The sequence below is a fragment of the Sebastes umbrosus genome, chromosome 11 (assembly GCF_015220745.1).
Source record: "Sebastes umbrosus isolate fSebUmb1 chromosome 11, fSebUmb1.pri, whole genome shotgun sequence".
Classification (NCBI taxonomy): Eukaryota; Metazoa; Chordata; class Actinopteri; order Perciformes; family Sebastidae; genus Sebastes; species Sebastes umbrosus.
Genome location: NC_051279.1, coordinates 17,201,025 through 17,217,826, shown reverse-complemented (window position 1 = coordinate 17,217,826; position 16,802 = coordinate 17,201,025). Strand labels below are relative to the sequence as shown.

Here is a 16,802-nt window from a genome sequence, read left to right as displayed (position 1 = left end):
GTAATGACATTCATTGGATAAATATCACAGAGTTCAGATACAAAGCATCAGACAACACAATATCCTGTAAAATGGTTTTTAATTTACTTTTTTTACTCTTCTTCCCCTCTGAGATGACTGGTTTAGAAATGGCATCACGCTCCCCCCCGTTGCTCTCCTGTATGTGGGCTGATATGTCACTATGCAGGCATCTGTTGGCCTCTACGGAAGGGCAGGACGCACAGTACAAACTTTTAGCAATGGGTCCCCCACACTCTTATTCTGACTTCATTCACGCTCAGGGGATCTCAGGGATCTAGACTTGTACCAAAACCTCAAAGACATATAAAGAGACAAAACCAGTTTTAGGAGAACTTGTATAAAGTGGCAGACTGTTAAATTTCCACCGTTCATCACATGGGTTTTCCCCTCTCGTCTCTTTAAAACACTGGGAAGGACGCAGTCTTTTCTCCCCCAGCATGATGACACATTTGACGACAGGCAACAGCAAAACAACAGCCATTTCATAAATTCTTTTAAAGTACAGAATTGCAAAACGTTTTTTTTCCTCTTATTTGATTTCCGGGAACACAACTCAGAGGTGTTATGGCAAATACTGTGCCTTTAAAAAAGGTATCCGGCCCCCCTTGGACATTTGATGTTTTACTTTAGTGGAGGTAATCAGCATTTTAGACACTGAACAGACAAATAAGACGTTCAGATTTCTTGGGTACAAAATTAACAAAATTCCTGATTGCACAAGTATTCATGTCCTTAAAGACAATAATAATAGAGGCACCTTTGGCAACAGTTACAGCCTTAGGTCTACTTCAACAGGCCTGTAACATCTGGACACTAATTCTTTCACATCCACGTCTAGATTTGGCTTTATGTTTGGGGTTGTCTTGCTGTTAAATATACATCTATAGCTGCATGTTTTCACCAGGATTTCTCTGTTCTTTGCTGCATCAATTTAACCTTCTACCGCTGCAGAGGAGCCTCCACACAGCATGATGCTGCCACCACCAGGCTTCATGATAGGGTTGGTGCGTTTTGGGGGTTGTGCAGTTTTAGGCTTCTACTAAACACAGAATTTAGAATTCATTCACTTTGACATTATTTTCTGTCGATTGTTGATGAAAAATAAAATCCTAATTACATCCACTGTGATTCAGCGTTGTGAAAACAGTGACGCATAAAAAGGTCCGAGGGGGCAATACTTTTTCTAAGCACTGTAAGAGACATCGTAATCTATAACCATTTAGTACCAAGGAGAGAAGGGGGTGCATCTCAATAGGCTGGAGTAGCTCTGTCTCTTTATCTTCAGTCTCAAGTCATGATTTGAAATTACGTCTTCCCCTAACAAGCTTTTAAAAATATGTTTCTATTCCTTCAGATTCCGTGTGTGTGGAGAAGATATGGAGATAAAGCTACTTCAAACAGGCATGTTGTTCTAACTTGTGCTATACAAATGAATTAGACTAGAGTTGGTCATATTGAGATGCAGCCGTGAGGTCAGTGAGACTAGCAAGCGTCTCCTCTCAGACAGGCTGAACTGGACTACCCACAGATAAGAACCGTACAACTGGAGTGAGGGAACTGGATTTTTTTTCTACAAAAAGCCAGGTGATGTAAAAGAAAGGAATAAAATAAAGAAAACTCTGCATTTAATTTAGACCAACAATGAGACTCCCATGTAGCACAAACATATTTACAAGCTCCAAAAAAAAATAAAAGTAAAAACACGTCTCTTGATGTCCTAATGCCCCTAACCCCTGCCCACACACTTTTTTCTTCTTTACCCCCTTTCCTTTTGATCCAAAATAAAAATTGTACGTGAAAGAGTTATGAAAATATAGGTTATTCCAACATGTTGTGTTGTGGACTGAACTCCTGTCTTCTTCTTTTTCTTCTTCTTCATTCTCCTCCTCTTCTCTATCTCTCTCTCTTCGGTAAGGGTGTTGGGTGTTGCTGTTCTGTCCCGCTGGCCTGTCCCAACCCTAACCCCCTCCCTGACCCCGGGGCGTGGCATTGAGTCACAGGATCACTGGAAGGCTGCTGAGGTCACAGCTCGTCACGGTCCCGGTTGAGGATGGTGTAGCGAGTCTCGCTGGGCGCCAGCTTCATGAATGAACTTTCTGGAGGGCTGCTGGCCACTTCTCCCGTCTCCTCCTGAGGGGAACATTTAGAACAGACAATCAAGTTTCACATGATGTAGCAAATAATCAACTTTCAGTGACTGTACTAGTGCGTGCTGACGCTGCTGTCTGACCTGTCCGGGTGTGCTGTCCGTGGGGTCAGGACCATGGTGAAACTCTCGGTGAAGCTTCCCAGAGTGAAGGTCCAACACAAACTGTCTCAGCTTGCCAGGGATACTAAAAAAAACACAGAGAAACACACATTGGACATCATGCTTTTTTCTGGGAGGCTTGTTCATCCAAGTCTTTGTACTAACAAGTTGGATTCAAACAACTCTGAACTGTTCAAACTTGTTATGAATTGATAATTTCAATTTGTGAGATTTAAGACAGGCCCATTCACAAAAATGTAGGGCTGCCACCTCTTGGTGGCATGACTTATTTCGAAGAAACTAGAAACTGATGAGCACATCTCTGGTAAACACATTTAAAGTGGCGGTTTTGTGTGATTCTTTGTGGAGAAACTCAGTTTTACAGATCTGTTGATTAAATCAACTAACTGATTAGTCGATAAAATCATATGATTGATAGCCGACTAAGAATTTCAGTAGTTGAGGACAGTAAAAATAAAAATTAACAATGCAGAGCTTCCTGTTCTGCTGTTGGACATTTTAGTAGTATCAGTATTTGTATTAGGGGATCTGAAACTAGTTAGAAAATATTAATAGTACAGCTGTCAACGACTTCATCAGAGCAGCGGCGACAGAAATGAAGTGGGAATGGTCTGACATGGTAAATGAACTGCACTTATATGTGCTTTTCTAAATTTGTGAATAAAGTGTTTTACAATTTAAGTCATGGGCACACTACCCGCATCAGGAGCGCGTGGCGTCTGCATCACGTGGTGGCTACGTGATGCAGGAGTCTGGTGTTCACACTAGACGCGTGTCGGCTGCATGTCGGCTGCCCTGTCAGCTGGGTTTCTGCTGCTGATGTCAGCCCTTTCTTTCTGCATAGAGTTTGCCTTTTAATGGCCATTTAACTTCATGATAAATATAATTTATATTTATTTTAGACAGAGAAAGGTTCAGAAACGTGTGGTAATTAGTAAATAATAGTAATAATCCACAATTAAAACTCCGTACTGTATTCATTTATGATGCTTTCCAAGTCACTGCTTGTTCCACATCACTGTCCGGCACAATTTTCAGAATAAAAGCCTTGTGTTAACAAATGAAGGAATTCTGTGCAAAGAAAACCCGCTTTAGGGCTTTTATTTCTAAATGAAAGCAGGAAGTGTTGATTTAAACCCCAAACATTATCAATTCTTGGAGCTCTCAAAGTGACTGCGTGTTCCACAGCACTGACTGCTCATATTTCAGAATAAAAGCCTTGTGTTAACAAATGAAGGGATTCTGTCTATAGAAAAAAACGCCTGAGGGCTTTTATTTTGAAATGAAAGCAGGAAGTGTTGATTTAAAAACAAGTTTACTTAACTTAACTTTTTTTCATCTCCGTAACATATTCTACAGATAGACCTCGAAACTGTAGTAAAGTCTTGCTGGTATGAAGTTAATATACAGTCACTAGATCACTTTCACTGTCTGTGACATATTCTACAGATGTCTAGACATGGAAACTGTAGTAATCTTGCTGGTATGATGTTCATATACAGTCAATAGATCACCTTCACTGTCTGTGACATATTCTACAGATGTCCAGACATGTAAACTGCAGTAAAGTCTTGCTGGTATGATGTTAATATACAGTCACTAGATCACTTTCACTGTCTGTGACATATTCTACAGATGTCTAGACATGTAAACTGTATTATGTAGCTGATATGATGTCCATATACTGTCAATAGATCACCTTCACTGTCTGTGGCTGCTGGGACACGCAGCCGAGACGCGAGACGCGAGCGGCTCGCGTGTAAAATAGGCGAGCCTTCTATTCTATAAAATAGACGCGCGTCTGACGCTATCATACACTTAAACTGATATTGATTTTTTTAGTTGGGCCTTTTGTTTAATTGGCTAAAATACATTTTTCTCCACTTCAAAACACCCGGACTATCCCGTTAAGTATCTTGCTTTCTTGCTTAAGGACACTTGCAGTCAGGAGGAGCCGGGGATCAAATCAACAACCCTGCAATTAATGGACGACCTACTCTGCCTCCTGGGCCAAAGCTCCGATATTAAGTTGGTCCATAAGGTGAAGGGGATGTAACAGTAGGTGGTTTTAAACTGTCAGGTGTTTTAACGTAGGATGTTAACCTGGACAGCAACCTGCATAAAGACCCCTAGACAGCTGTTAGCCCCAGAATTTCCCTAAACAACTACTTAAATGTATAATATATTGTCGCAATGCCAAAATATGCCAATAAAATCAGGAAATAAAAAAAAAATGAAATGGTAAACTGGCAAGCCATGATGATATGGTGTGAACTGAATATTAATTTAGCATAAAGTTAATTTAAGTTATTTACCTTTATGTTTTTTTTTTGTAACACATTTAAACTCCAAACTAGGGATGTGCCGATACAGATATCGGGCCGATACGGACTCAAATAGCTGGATCGGGTATCAGTCACAATGGGGCCGATTCAATTCTATGTTTATATACTTTATACATAATATAATGGAATTTTAATTCAATAGTTTTGACCAATTTGTTGCTGCATTAAAAAAGGTTTACACTTGAATTATAATTCCTGTTAATTTAGAAGATTTTTTACCAAGTTGCTAGTGAACAATATTTTTAATAACAAATAAAAATTCAGTAAATGTATATCTATGTATTTATTTGTTACATTTTGTTTTTTGTTACAAGTTAAGAAAGCAATGTTTAAGTCAAGCCTGATGTTGCCCTTCACAAAGAAGAATGATCCCAGGCACGTCCACAGAGCGCGGCACAGCTTATCAATTAAACACTGGTATCGGATCGGTACTCAGTATCGGTTGATACCCAAAGCCCGGGTATCATATCGGGACTGAAAAAAAAAATCAGATCATGCATCCCTCCTCCAAATTCATTCAGATTAAGGCATTATTAGGATCCTTTGGCTCGTACGAGAGGGTTTGATCACTCATGAATTTTGTTCACACAAAGAGAAATTTCAGGATACAAGAAAATTGGTGAATGCAACAAATTCTCTTAAATCACTCGTACGTGCCTGTTAAAAGCCAGTCTGTCTGAGAAAGGCATTCCTACACACAAAGTTCAACAATAAAGTTGATACGAGACAAAACAGCTTGTGGCAGCAGCAGAGGACATCGGCCCCTGCGGACGTGTCATGAAGCAGCATTAATCCATATCAACGCTGTCCTGTGAAGTGTGCTTATTAATGACAGGTCATGAGCTGTTGTCATATCACACAGGCGGAGCAGGTCCCCAGTCACAGCTAACCCCGTGTGTCAGGGCAGCATGCACACACACACACACACATATATATATATATATATAACATACACTGCGCTAATGTAATTACAAGCTGTGTGCCACATGCGGTGGTGATGTGATGTAATTAGGTTGTGGAGGGCTGGTCAGTCCTCAGGGCTTGTGTCTATCTGATCAGACCCTGATTGGGGACTGGGGGAGGCCGAGTGGTGGGGGGCAGAATAAATAAGATTAAATTAGATTAGACTGGATTAGTTTAGCACTTATTGCACGTGCCAAATCATGTCACATTAGCTCCGGTGTCCTGGCCCATTCATAAAGGACAGATTTTAGGAGGTGTGACATTTCTCTGTTGTTGAGTGCACAGTGGATTATGGTGTGTGTGTGTGTGTGTGTGTGTGTGTGTGATTGTGTGTAATGAAATTAACTTTATTTAAGGAAATTTCGTTATGAACAATTTCATATACGGCATCAGTTTCAGGCAATAATTGCTCAAAAATGTCCAAAAGAACGCTGAATACATCAGACTGATTTGACATGTGGATGATTCATTTGTTAATTACAGCTGCATTTGTGGTAAGTTTTCATTTATATATTTGGCTATTTCTTTTTGCATGAAACAATCACCATTACCCCACCATCACTCTTATTTTTAAAAAACATGTTTCTAAATGTTTAAAGGGAGATGCACACATGGTGGAATCACAAAATAAATTAAATATGTTGGTACTGTTTGAAATTACCACAATCATTTATCATTTATCAGACATTGGTAATATTGTGCATCTTTAAAGGGCAGCTCCATTATTTTTGTTTTATTTTTGAGGTTTTTATATAATTCTGTGGCTTCCCAGTGGTGTTCCTTGTGTATTCAAATCCAAAAATTCTAATTTTGGTCAAAGTATGTATGTTTTAGTGTCAAAATGCTATTTTCCCCAAGTCTTTCTAAAAACGTTTTCCCACGTGACCTGACGTAAGTTTCTGCATGATGACGCTGCTACATGTACAGTATATATACATCCTCATGGTCAGTGTATTAGCATTAGTAAATTACAGTACAGTGCTTAGATGGAGGTCGACATGCTCCCAGTTTGGAGAAGCAGAAAGGAGTACCGACACAAAAACTAAGCAATGCACTGCTGTGTGGAGGCCACGCTAGTTCGGATCCGAAAGTGACACAATAGCACAAACTAACCAATCGATGCAGCTGTAGACCAGCAACTCCCGTGTTCTGTGAGGTAAAATTACTGTTGTCCGGTGGCTTTGAATAGAGCAATATAATGGCTTCAATTCCCTCTCGGAAAGGACTGTCTGATGGTAAGGTAAAAATATTCTAAATATAGCATACACTTAAACTGATACAGATTTTTTTTTTTAAAGTACATTTTTCTGCTGCTCCTGTCCAGAGCCACTTTACCTCGTTGTCAGACAGCCCTTTCTGACGGGGAACTGAAGCAGTTATATCGCTCTTTCTAAAGACACCAGACTACGTTCACATTCACAAAAAACTGTAATTTTACCTCATAAAACACAGGAGTATACATACACCGCCTCTTCAAAAAATCCGAACTAAGCCTTTCAGTTATTTCCAAACTTAGCACAGCTAACATTGACTCATCTAGTGCTATCGTTCACATTATTCATAACCTTGTTAATTAGCTTTGATTAACTTACTTTGGTAACCTTCGTCACTGCTTTTTGGAAAACAGCGGAGTAGGCATTTCCATTTGAAAAATAAAAACGGGAAAAACGCAGATTGACACGCCCTTTAAGGACTATATTGCTGCACACACACTAAATTGTAAAGAGAAAGTGAAAGGTGGTACTTACTTGAGGTCTTTGAAGTCGGGATAGACATACATGTGTCTGAATGAGTCTATAGCAATGACGGGACAGTCGGCAGGTGTTTTCTGTATATGGAGCAGAGGATGGCGGAACTTCTCGCAGTCGGCGTGCAGGAAGTTTATAGACCCTGAGAGAGGAGGAGACACCGACATCGTGAACACCACTTCTGTACACATTAAGGCTGTTTGGCTCATGAGTAACTAAAATTCACCGCCTCACCTTTCTCGCTGATGAGCTGGCGAGCCACTTCATGCTGGAACTTCTCTAAGCTCTCTGTGTCTTCTCTAACGTGGAACAAGATGAGGAACGGGATTCCTTCTTCAGTCAGCTCCTGGAAAACACAAATACACACACAAAGCGTTGAGGACAGATGGAGTAAGGGCCTTTCCGTGGCTCAGCAGATGGACTACCAACAGACACCATGAATACCCTCCAGGCGGGTTTTTGTGTCAATATCTCTACATATCCAGATTTACATATCAGACCAAAAAGCAATAGATCAAGTTGACAATGCTCTATATGAATATGAAGGTGACAAACCTCTCCATTTTCAAAGGTGATCTCCCTGACCAGAGGCACACACTTGTCCTGGGCCCAAGCGTAGGTCAGGTCGAAGTTGCTGAGTGAGCCGAGGTAGACCATGTCAGGGACGCTCTCCCCCACAGGCTTGTAGATTACATTGTCTCCACTGAAGCGCTCGGGCTCAGATACGGCTCTATAAGAGCGAAGCAGAGAAGAAACGTTTAAGATAGATAGAAGAATTAAAACTAAGCCTAAAATACAGATGGTGTTGTGTCTCACCCAAAGGCAGCCAAGAATGTGCAGTCATCTCGAAGGATGTTGGAAACTTTTTCATATGTGTGGTAGTTATCGGAGTCCTTACTTTCAAAGTAAGCGATGATGTTTCTCTTGCTCCTCTGTTGAATAAGAAAGTTGAGAAAAGAAAGTATACCATTATTTTTACAATGACTGTTGAAATTGCAATGCTTTGTAGACACAGTGTGTGTGTGTTTGTCACTCACATCCAGAGTATTAATCTCCGCCATTGAGTGCATCTCTTTCACAGGGTCGACCTGCTGCTGGCGGATGAAGTCAGCAATGGCCGCCACCGACCTCTGACCCCTGTACTCCCTCTTCATCATCATCCCATTGCGGAACAACTTCAATGTTGGATACTTGGTGATGCGGTACCGCTGGGCTATGTCCGCTACAGAGCGAGCCGGGGGAGAAGTTAAGTAAAGAAGGACGAATCAATTGATGAAGAGGACGAAGCGGAGTAAAAACACATGGGGATGGGGGGATGGGGAGATGAGGAGCGGAGCAGTGACAGAGACGGAGGTTAAACCTCAGTCTGAAAACACTGCCTTCAGTCAGCGCTGAGCTCTGATCTCCCACATGAAAGCTGCCCCCCGCCAAGAGTAAATATTCTCTCTGCACACACTGAATGTGTGTGTGTGTGTGTGTGTGTGTGTGTGTGTGTGTGAGGGTGTGTGTGTGTGTGTGTGCATGTGGCAGGTGTCAATCTCCCAGCGGGGCGTCTCTAAGCCTCCCGTCTTCACAGGAAGCAGCAGTTTTGTCATTAGTCTTCAAACAGTTTGCAGGTCATCAATAATTCTCTTTAATTTGCTTTATCTCAAAAGGCTGAGGCGGGCGGTTTATGTGTCTGTGCTTTGGTGTCCTGGGCATCTATGTGTACATATGTGCACATATGTGCATCAAATATAGTAAGAGTGTGTGTCTGTGTGTGTCTGTGTGTGTCTGTGTGTGTGTGTGTGTGTGTGTGTGTGTCTTTTTTTTGTTTTATATATAATAAAATGACAGTGTGTTAAAGCAGTTTAGAGCATTAGATCACCATAAACAACAACCATCCCATATATTAATACTAATTCTAATTATAAAGATTAATCATTTAAGTAAGTAAAAATTTAAAAAAAATTCAGTTTCAGCTTCAAAATTACTAACAATAGTTTACTTGTCTTTGTTTCACATTGTTATGACATAAATACTAGTAGTTGAATAATAAAAAAAATAATAGCTGTTGATCAAATGAATAAATGGTATGGCTCTAGTAACTTGTGATGGGCATTTCTCATAATTTTTTTATGTAATAGGTTTAAAAAAAGAAAAGAAAAAAAAGACCAGTAAAGACCAATAAGTGATATTAAGTTGAATTGTTAGTTGTACTTTTGTTATAAAGAACACTAAACTCTAATAAAATGGTCAGTAATACTCACAATGTTGGTCACAGTCGACTCGGGCAAACACCACCTGCTTGGTTTCAGGGAACTCCTCCCTCACTAAGTTAGATGCCTCCTCAAAAATTGGATGGAGCATCTGACTGAACCTGCACCTGTAAAGGAGGGCAGGGGAAGTGGTGTGAGGCCAAAGCGATTTCCATATTTTCTAAGCAAGTTAAATAGATTTTTAGATCCATTTAACTAAATGTTGCTGTGTTTGAGAATGTTGACAAATGATTTTTGCCTATAACAGTTCCATTATCCATCCATTAATTAGACCAAATGAGATTAACACAAACACGTGATGTAAAAATCAACAAAATCTCTACTGTGGATGACAGCAATCTAATTATGCTTATTGCACCATGTGGCAGTCGTAGGAAACATCAGCGTCATGAACAAAACAACATTTAAACATTCTTGACACAATATACAGAGGTCCAATGACATGTGGGAGAGAAACAACACACTTACCAGTCTGCATAAAAATTGACTATTGCCACCCCAGCATTATCTGCAAGGAAACATACACACAAACAGGACATAAATATATAAGCCTCTATACATACAAATACACTCATGAATGTATATTTTTCTAGTAAAATTATTTTTTTTAAATTGTAATAAAAAACTGTAATTAGGCTAATCAGTCTTAAACCCCTCAGTTTTCTGTCACTTACGAAAAAAACACAAAGAAAGCACTTACAGCGCACAGAAATGTATGACCAGTGACTCGTGGCCACACTGTATGTATTTATCTATCATACCACCCACTGGTGAAATGCCATTAAATGTTTATTTGGTGAAAGGTAAGCCAAGGGCCAATGACTATAAAGTAGGTCAGACTTACAACAATGAGGCAAACAGCGTGGTGGCATGAGGACAAATCTGACAAGGCAGCAATGGGTGTGGCCAATTTGCATATGTGTTGGAAGGAATCCAGTGGGGAAAAACTTTGAATGGTGCTATCCCATGGATGTAAAAGGAGAACTGGATACAGCGTTGGAGTCGAGCGCCCATTCATTCCCATAAGAGTTGCTCATAGGCGCATGAAGCCAAAATGGCTCCACTACCGAGTGAGAAAGTACCCGGATCTTCCAGCGATTTTCTGCATCCACTGGGCCCATAGAGCAAGCGCAGTAGCGTTTCCTTTAAAAACCGCCTCCCAGCCCTCGGACTGGGTCTCATTCACATGAACGGAGAAAGGGAAATAACTCTGGATTTGGCTATTAGAGCATTTTACAACTTTTAGGACCAAATGACTTAAATAAGGGCTATTCAAGTGTTTGTACTGGGAAGATAATTTACCTCAAAAAAAATTGTATCCGCTGATTTACAGACATCTCTTTCCCAATGTAAGTATTTTGGGCCCAATGGCATCACATGACTGACCCAGAAGTTATAATTCCACCGTTTGGCGATTACAAAAATTTGCTTCTTAGCCCGGGGCTCTTCCTGGGGGCTTGTCTTATCTCCCCCAACAACTAATTGCGTAATGGGCCATGTTCCTCCCTGGCCACCAAATCACATGATTTTTGTGATATGCTGCTAACTAACAGTGAGAGAAATACAAACAATCTGACAAAGTGGACTGTAAACATAACGTCCTTATTGGACGTAACAAAGATAGAAAAAATAATTACATCTCTTAACCTCTTCTACTCATTCGGATCCCGGCGTCCTTGACCAACTTTACGGTCTTTCAGAGGTTGTAGCAGGCTACCAACCATGTCAAGCTTGCTTGTCGGAAAGGAGGCTAATAAAGCTCCCCAGCTAAATTTTGGCGAGGAAAAACTGGCATAGCCATATTCACAGGAGTCCCTTAAGCTCTCACCTCAAGATATATGAATGAAAATGGGTTCTATGAGTACCCACGTGTCTCCCTTTTAGCTTTCACAGACATGTCCACTTCATGATAATCACATGCAGTTTCTTTTTGCATGTAGTATAAATGTATTATTTCCGCCTATTCTAAAAATAATTTCTGCATACTGGGGTCCCTAAACAGTCTTGAGTTGCATAAATTGTGTATCACTGTAAAGCTGAGAATCTTGTGGATCCAATGAGCCCAACTGTATTCACGTGTGATGATGTTAGTCCCCATAGTAGCCATTTCATTTTAGTGAGACCATTTTTTAAAATTTGACCTTGCTGTATAAAATGACCTGTGGTGACCTCTATGATAATCACAGCCTCATGAAACTTTACAATCACAAACTAGAGACCTAGAGCATTCAGAGGATGGATGGCTTTCCTAGGTAGAATGAAAATAAGGGGGTCTCTGGGCAGTTTCCAGAACAGAAGTGCTCGCCATCCAATGCCAAAAAATGCAATTCTTCAAATCGCCAAATGTCAAAAGTATTTGATACCAAATCACAGCATGGCTTTTTCTATGGGGTTCCTCAAGGTCTTGGTGTTTTAATGTTGTATTTTGGAGGGACTATTTGATAATTTTTATCAATTCCTGAGTGGTTACAAAATTGTTAAATTTAACACCAAATCTGTGTAACAAATGGTATCAACCCAACAATTTCTGCAACAACTTATAAGACATAATAGAGCATGAGAATGGACATCATATACTTCTATCATAATGTTCTAAACCCTCATACACTCCAAACTTTCAACATTTAAATAGGTGCACAAACAAAATGTTATGTTTATTACAGATTTATGACTAGAAAAATTGACACACAGTGCTCTCAAATTAATCTTCAGGTTCCCAGCTTTCAAATGCTGTACACCACTTCTATGTGACATCTACTGCTGACCTGCTATTTCCCCCTAAAGATCCCGTCCCAACTAAAAAAGACAAAAATGGATCTACGGTAAAAGGGGTAGAGTAGAAGAGGTTGAAGTTAAGTGAGGAAAAAATACTAAGATCTGAATGAGTATTAACTAAATAGTTTTTTGGGGAAATATGCTTATATGCTTCCTTACCAAGAACTAGGCTAGATGAGGAAGAAATACAAGGAAATAAGCAGTTTCCCTTCCGTTTCAAGTCTTTATGCCAAAACTGAATAAACAAACATGGCAGATGTATTGATCTTCTCATCCAACTCTCAGCAAGAAAGTGAATAAGTGTGTTTCCAAAAATGCAAAACTATTCCTTTAAGACACTTTTGAAGAGTTACGTATGATGCCTTACTTAGGACGTCATCAATGTTGCCTGAATCCAGACTGGTGATTTCTGCTTGGCCAGGAGTAGAGAGGCCCATCACCTACAGGCACACAGGGAAGAGATAGATGATCAGCAATTAAAACATAAAAACACAGGCATGCTGGTTAAGACAACTATGTGGGGGAGGAGAGAAAAGATTCTGAGGACACTTGACTAAGAAACCAGAGGGGGAATTCAGGACTAAAATGACTCAACAGGCCAGTCAGCATACTGGTAACCAGCATATCTAGACTGACTCTACTGAAAACCAGCTCTCACAGTGTGGACCATAGTGCTAAACTCATGCCTTAGCACACATAACACGCCATGGTATTGCTTAGGGTTAGGGTTAGCAACTTTCTCCAACTTCTACTGTGGGATCCTACATGTGTCCCAGGAAAGCTGAGAGGTATAATTTTTCCAGTGCTTTGTTCTCAGTCAGTCCTGGTGCTGGGCTAAATATACAATAATCCATTTCCTGCATAACCTGTTTTTTTTTAAATTTTAACAGTGGACTGTTTTTTCCCTCAATACTTCATGTTTGTCCAGAATCTGTTGAAGGATATACATACCTCTCTCCTTTAATAAAGTATCCAAACACAGTATTTTTTAACTTTGACATGTCACTAAAAAAGTGTGACAAAACATGGAACAGTGGAGGAGCATCCATTTCTTACAGTGTGTTGAGCCCACATATCTCCAAAGGTGGCCAAACTACATTAATGGTCATCTTTAAATGAATCATTAGCACTGATTATGGGCTCCACCTAAATCATTCAACTCATCACCAAATAGAGTGAGCCACCGCCTAATGCTTAATTGAGGCTCCATGTATTTGCACTCTTACTCTTTCAGTTAGTCTTTACTCAAATAATGAAGCCATTACACAATAATACTGCACACTTTTATACAAACATCTTGTTTTTGTTATTTCTTCTGACAACTTTTCAGTTAGAGAACATGAGCTAGAACTATGGTCCGTCAAATTCTAATATTTTGTGTTAAGAAATTAATCTTGCAGCCATCCATTTTGTCTTTCATGTATCTCCCTCTCTGGATCACTCAAAAAAAGATTAAGGGTGTAATTATGATGCACCAGCTGGGGGTTTCTGAATTCCAGCTCTGATGTCAACGCTGTAGAAAAGAATCTGTATGAAAGAGATCGGCACAGAGAAATTTAAGAGTTAAAATTACATTCACCAAAAGGGTGAAATGGCCGGAAAGAACACCAATATTAGGCCGGCTGACTGCCAATTGAAAAAACAGAGAAGTCCAAAAAAGACTGCATTTTTCAAAATGTTCACTATCTAACATCAGCCACTGTAGTCAACACTTACATTACAATGCTTTAAAAGTATGCCTGCACTCTCTTTATCTACTGTGTGATCTGTGCTGACTCAAGATCCTCTTCAAACAGGATATACGACGGTCATCCTCCTCGAGTGTTACAAACACAAATTTTCAAACAGTGAAATAGCCAGAGCTCACACTGCTTTATGCTTTATTGGATAACCTAAATATGAAACTGAACTTTTACTCACACACAAACCAAAACGAAAAATGTTCCTGATGTAAAATTGTTTAAGTATTTCCTGATGTAAATTTGGACTGAAACTAAGAATTTACTATTATAGATTAATCTGTCAATTATGTCTGTGATTAAATGATTAATAATCTAGTCTATAAAATGTCAAAATAGTAAAAAAAAAAACATTGCAATTTCTCAGAGCCAAGGGTGACATTTTGAGAAATGCTTCTTTTATCCAAATAAAAGCCCAAAACCAAAAGATATGTAATATACCATCAAAGAAAGGCAGCAAATCCTCAAATTTGAGAAGCTGGGACCAATGACTGTTTAGTAATTTATGTATGTATGAAAAATAACTTCACAGATTAATCAATAATCAAAACAGTTCCTAATATTTCTGTCGACCACCTACCTAATCATTCAATTGACTAATCATTTCAGCTCTATAGAAAATATTTCCTGATTCCCTTTGAAGCTGCTACGCTGCTCAACTGTGGACCAAACTTCCAGGTGAGATCAAAAATACACCAACAGTGGCCACTTTCAAATCTAGTCTCAAGGCCAAACTGTTCTCAGACGCTTTTCTTAATTGATCAAATGCTGCACTTTACTGTATTTGATTGTTTTTATTATCCTATTAATTTTTTTTCTTTTAACTTATACTTTTATATTCTTTTATTCGTTTTTATATTATGCACTTTGTGCTCTTTTATCTTGCTTTCATATATGTAAAGGACTTTGAATTGCCTTTGTGTATGAAATGTGCTATATAAATAAACCTGCCTTGCCTTTGAAAGTTTAACAGAATCAACATTGTAAAAAAAAAAGTCACTGTGCCCTTTTTACCATATAGGATGACACAGCTGCGTACTGATAAGAAATGACACATTACAGTGGTTAAACCGATGAAGAAATGTCTCTGAAGTTAAGTTTTCATCTCAGGCCCTAAGCTAAACTCTCACAGCAGCAGCCGCTGTGTGTCTAGTTCCGGGTTGTCAGCCAATCAGAATGAGCCACAACAGAGGAATTCACCAACCGGCGAGCACCAATTCACAGACACATACAGACAGATACACGAAGAGTCAATAAATACACTGTGTGCATCCGTATAATAACAAGTATTAAGCTTGATGAAACACAACAGACACACCCATTCAATAAACAAACTTAAACTAACCATGCTTGGCAAATTAGCTACTATCTCCCTGCCTGCTGTCACTATGTGGTAACAGCTAATGCTAATGCTTTATTCCTCCTCAACTAAGTTACCAAGAAGTCCAACTCTAGCCCATTTATTAAGTTTGGATTATACAGTCTGTTGTGCAAAAAAAACATATCGATTATATAAGAAGGATTATGGCTTGTTGCAACACTACAGCTAAGGCTAAGTTGACATTGCAGCCGGATAACTTAAGATACGATACAACTTTATATTGTCTGTTTGCACTGAAATTCATTTTGCATCCATAGGCAGCTCAGTTTGAAGAAAAAGTACACATATAAAATAGACATACTGTTTCCATAGACAGACAGACAGACAGTCAAGTAAAAAACACACACATTATTCATACATAACCCATTATCCTCTGGATTTACATGTCTTTAGCAGCACATTAATTAGTATTGTTTAGCAACAAGATGGACTGATGGACTAAAAGCCTGATCTTTAGCCTGATGATGTTAAATGTATGAACTCTGAATCACCTCTTTGGAGGGCAGAAGTTGATATTCCCCATTTAATTAGTTATAGGAGTCGTTTGGTGAAACACACACATTATTCATACATAACCCATTATAAAAAATGACCATCTGTCCTCTTCATTTACATCTCTTTAGCAGCACATTCATTATTATTTAGCAACAAGATGGACTGATGGACAAAAAGCCTGATCTTTAGCCTGATGTGGTTAAATGTAGGGACTCTGAATCGCCTCTTGGAGGGCAGAAGTTGATATTCATCCATTGTATTAGTTATGGGAGTCGTTTGGTGAAACCCAGTCAAAAGGGCATCTACAATGAAACCTGATAAATACCTGCACAGGTGAGCTAGCTCCCTAAATCACCTTTCAGACACTTTAAAAGCCACGTTATCATCAGGGTTAGCTAGCAGCTAAGGCTACCTAACGTTACTCAGCTAGCTCAACGTTAGCTTGTAGCTTATAAAGCAGTGTATGTTATAAGGCTGAGAGATATGAGCTTACCAGCAGTACAACCGTGACGAAGCGGATATCGAGAGAGGGAGATATTGCTAAGAGTTTCATTGTACAGTAGAGTTATTAAAGGTGGTGGAGGTGGTGGAGGTGAGTCTTGTGTCTCGACGCCGCTTCTCTTCTTATCGTACTAGTGCTGCAGGAGGAAACCGACGGCGGAACCAATCTCACGGTGACCACGGAAACCGCCAGTTGACACTTCCTGGTGTTCTGTCGTTAGGCTTTGTGGGTAGTGTAGTTTTCAAAAGAGAAAAATTGCCAAACGGCTGACTTGGTTGCTAGGGAAAACTCCAATCATGGGAAACA

At 39.6% G+C, this 16,802-nt stretch overlaps 1 protein-coding gene across 1 annotated transcript; it reads right to left on the bottom strand.

The window, feature by feature from the left end:
* Positions 1–62: 62 nt before the first annotated feature.
* erp44 (endoplasmic reticulum protein 44) lies at positions 63–16,694 on the bottom strand. The gene is made up of 11 exons (XM_037784380.1): positions 16,488–16,694; positions 12,747–12,819; positions 10,073–10,112; positions 9,596–9,711; positions 8,384–8,568; positions 8,163–8,278; positions 7,902–8,076; positions 7,581–7,692; positions 7,347–7,488; positions 2,252–2,354; positions 63–2,151 (listed from the first exon to the last, which is right to left on the bottom strand). Exons 1-11 carry the CDS (start codon positions 16,545–16,547, stop codon positions 2,044–2,046), a joined length of 1,230 nt encoding a protein of 409 aa, XP_037640308.1. The 5' UTR covers positions 16,548–16,694; the 3' UTR covers positions 63–2,043.
* Positions 16,695–16,802: the final 108 nt, after the last annotated feature.

What these genes read in the sequence shown, in the direction of transcription:
- erp44 (XM_037784380.1), bottom strand. Translation starts at nt 16,547, where the DNA reads ATGAAACTCTTAGCAATATCTCCCTCTCTCGATATCCGCTTCGTCACG. An exon ending in TCACCTTTGAAAATGGAGAG is followed by an intron (nt 7,693 to 7,901) that starts GTTTGTCACCTT and finishes TGTGTTTTCCAG; the next exon opens with GAGCTGACTGAAGAAGGAAT. An exon ending in CCAGCTCATCAGCGAGAAAG is followed by an intron (nt 7,489 to 7,580) that starts GTGAGGCGGTGA and finishes CTCCTCTCTCAG; the next exon opens with GGTCTATAAACTTCCTGCAC.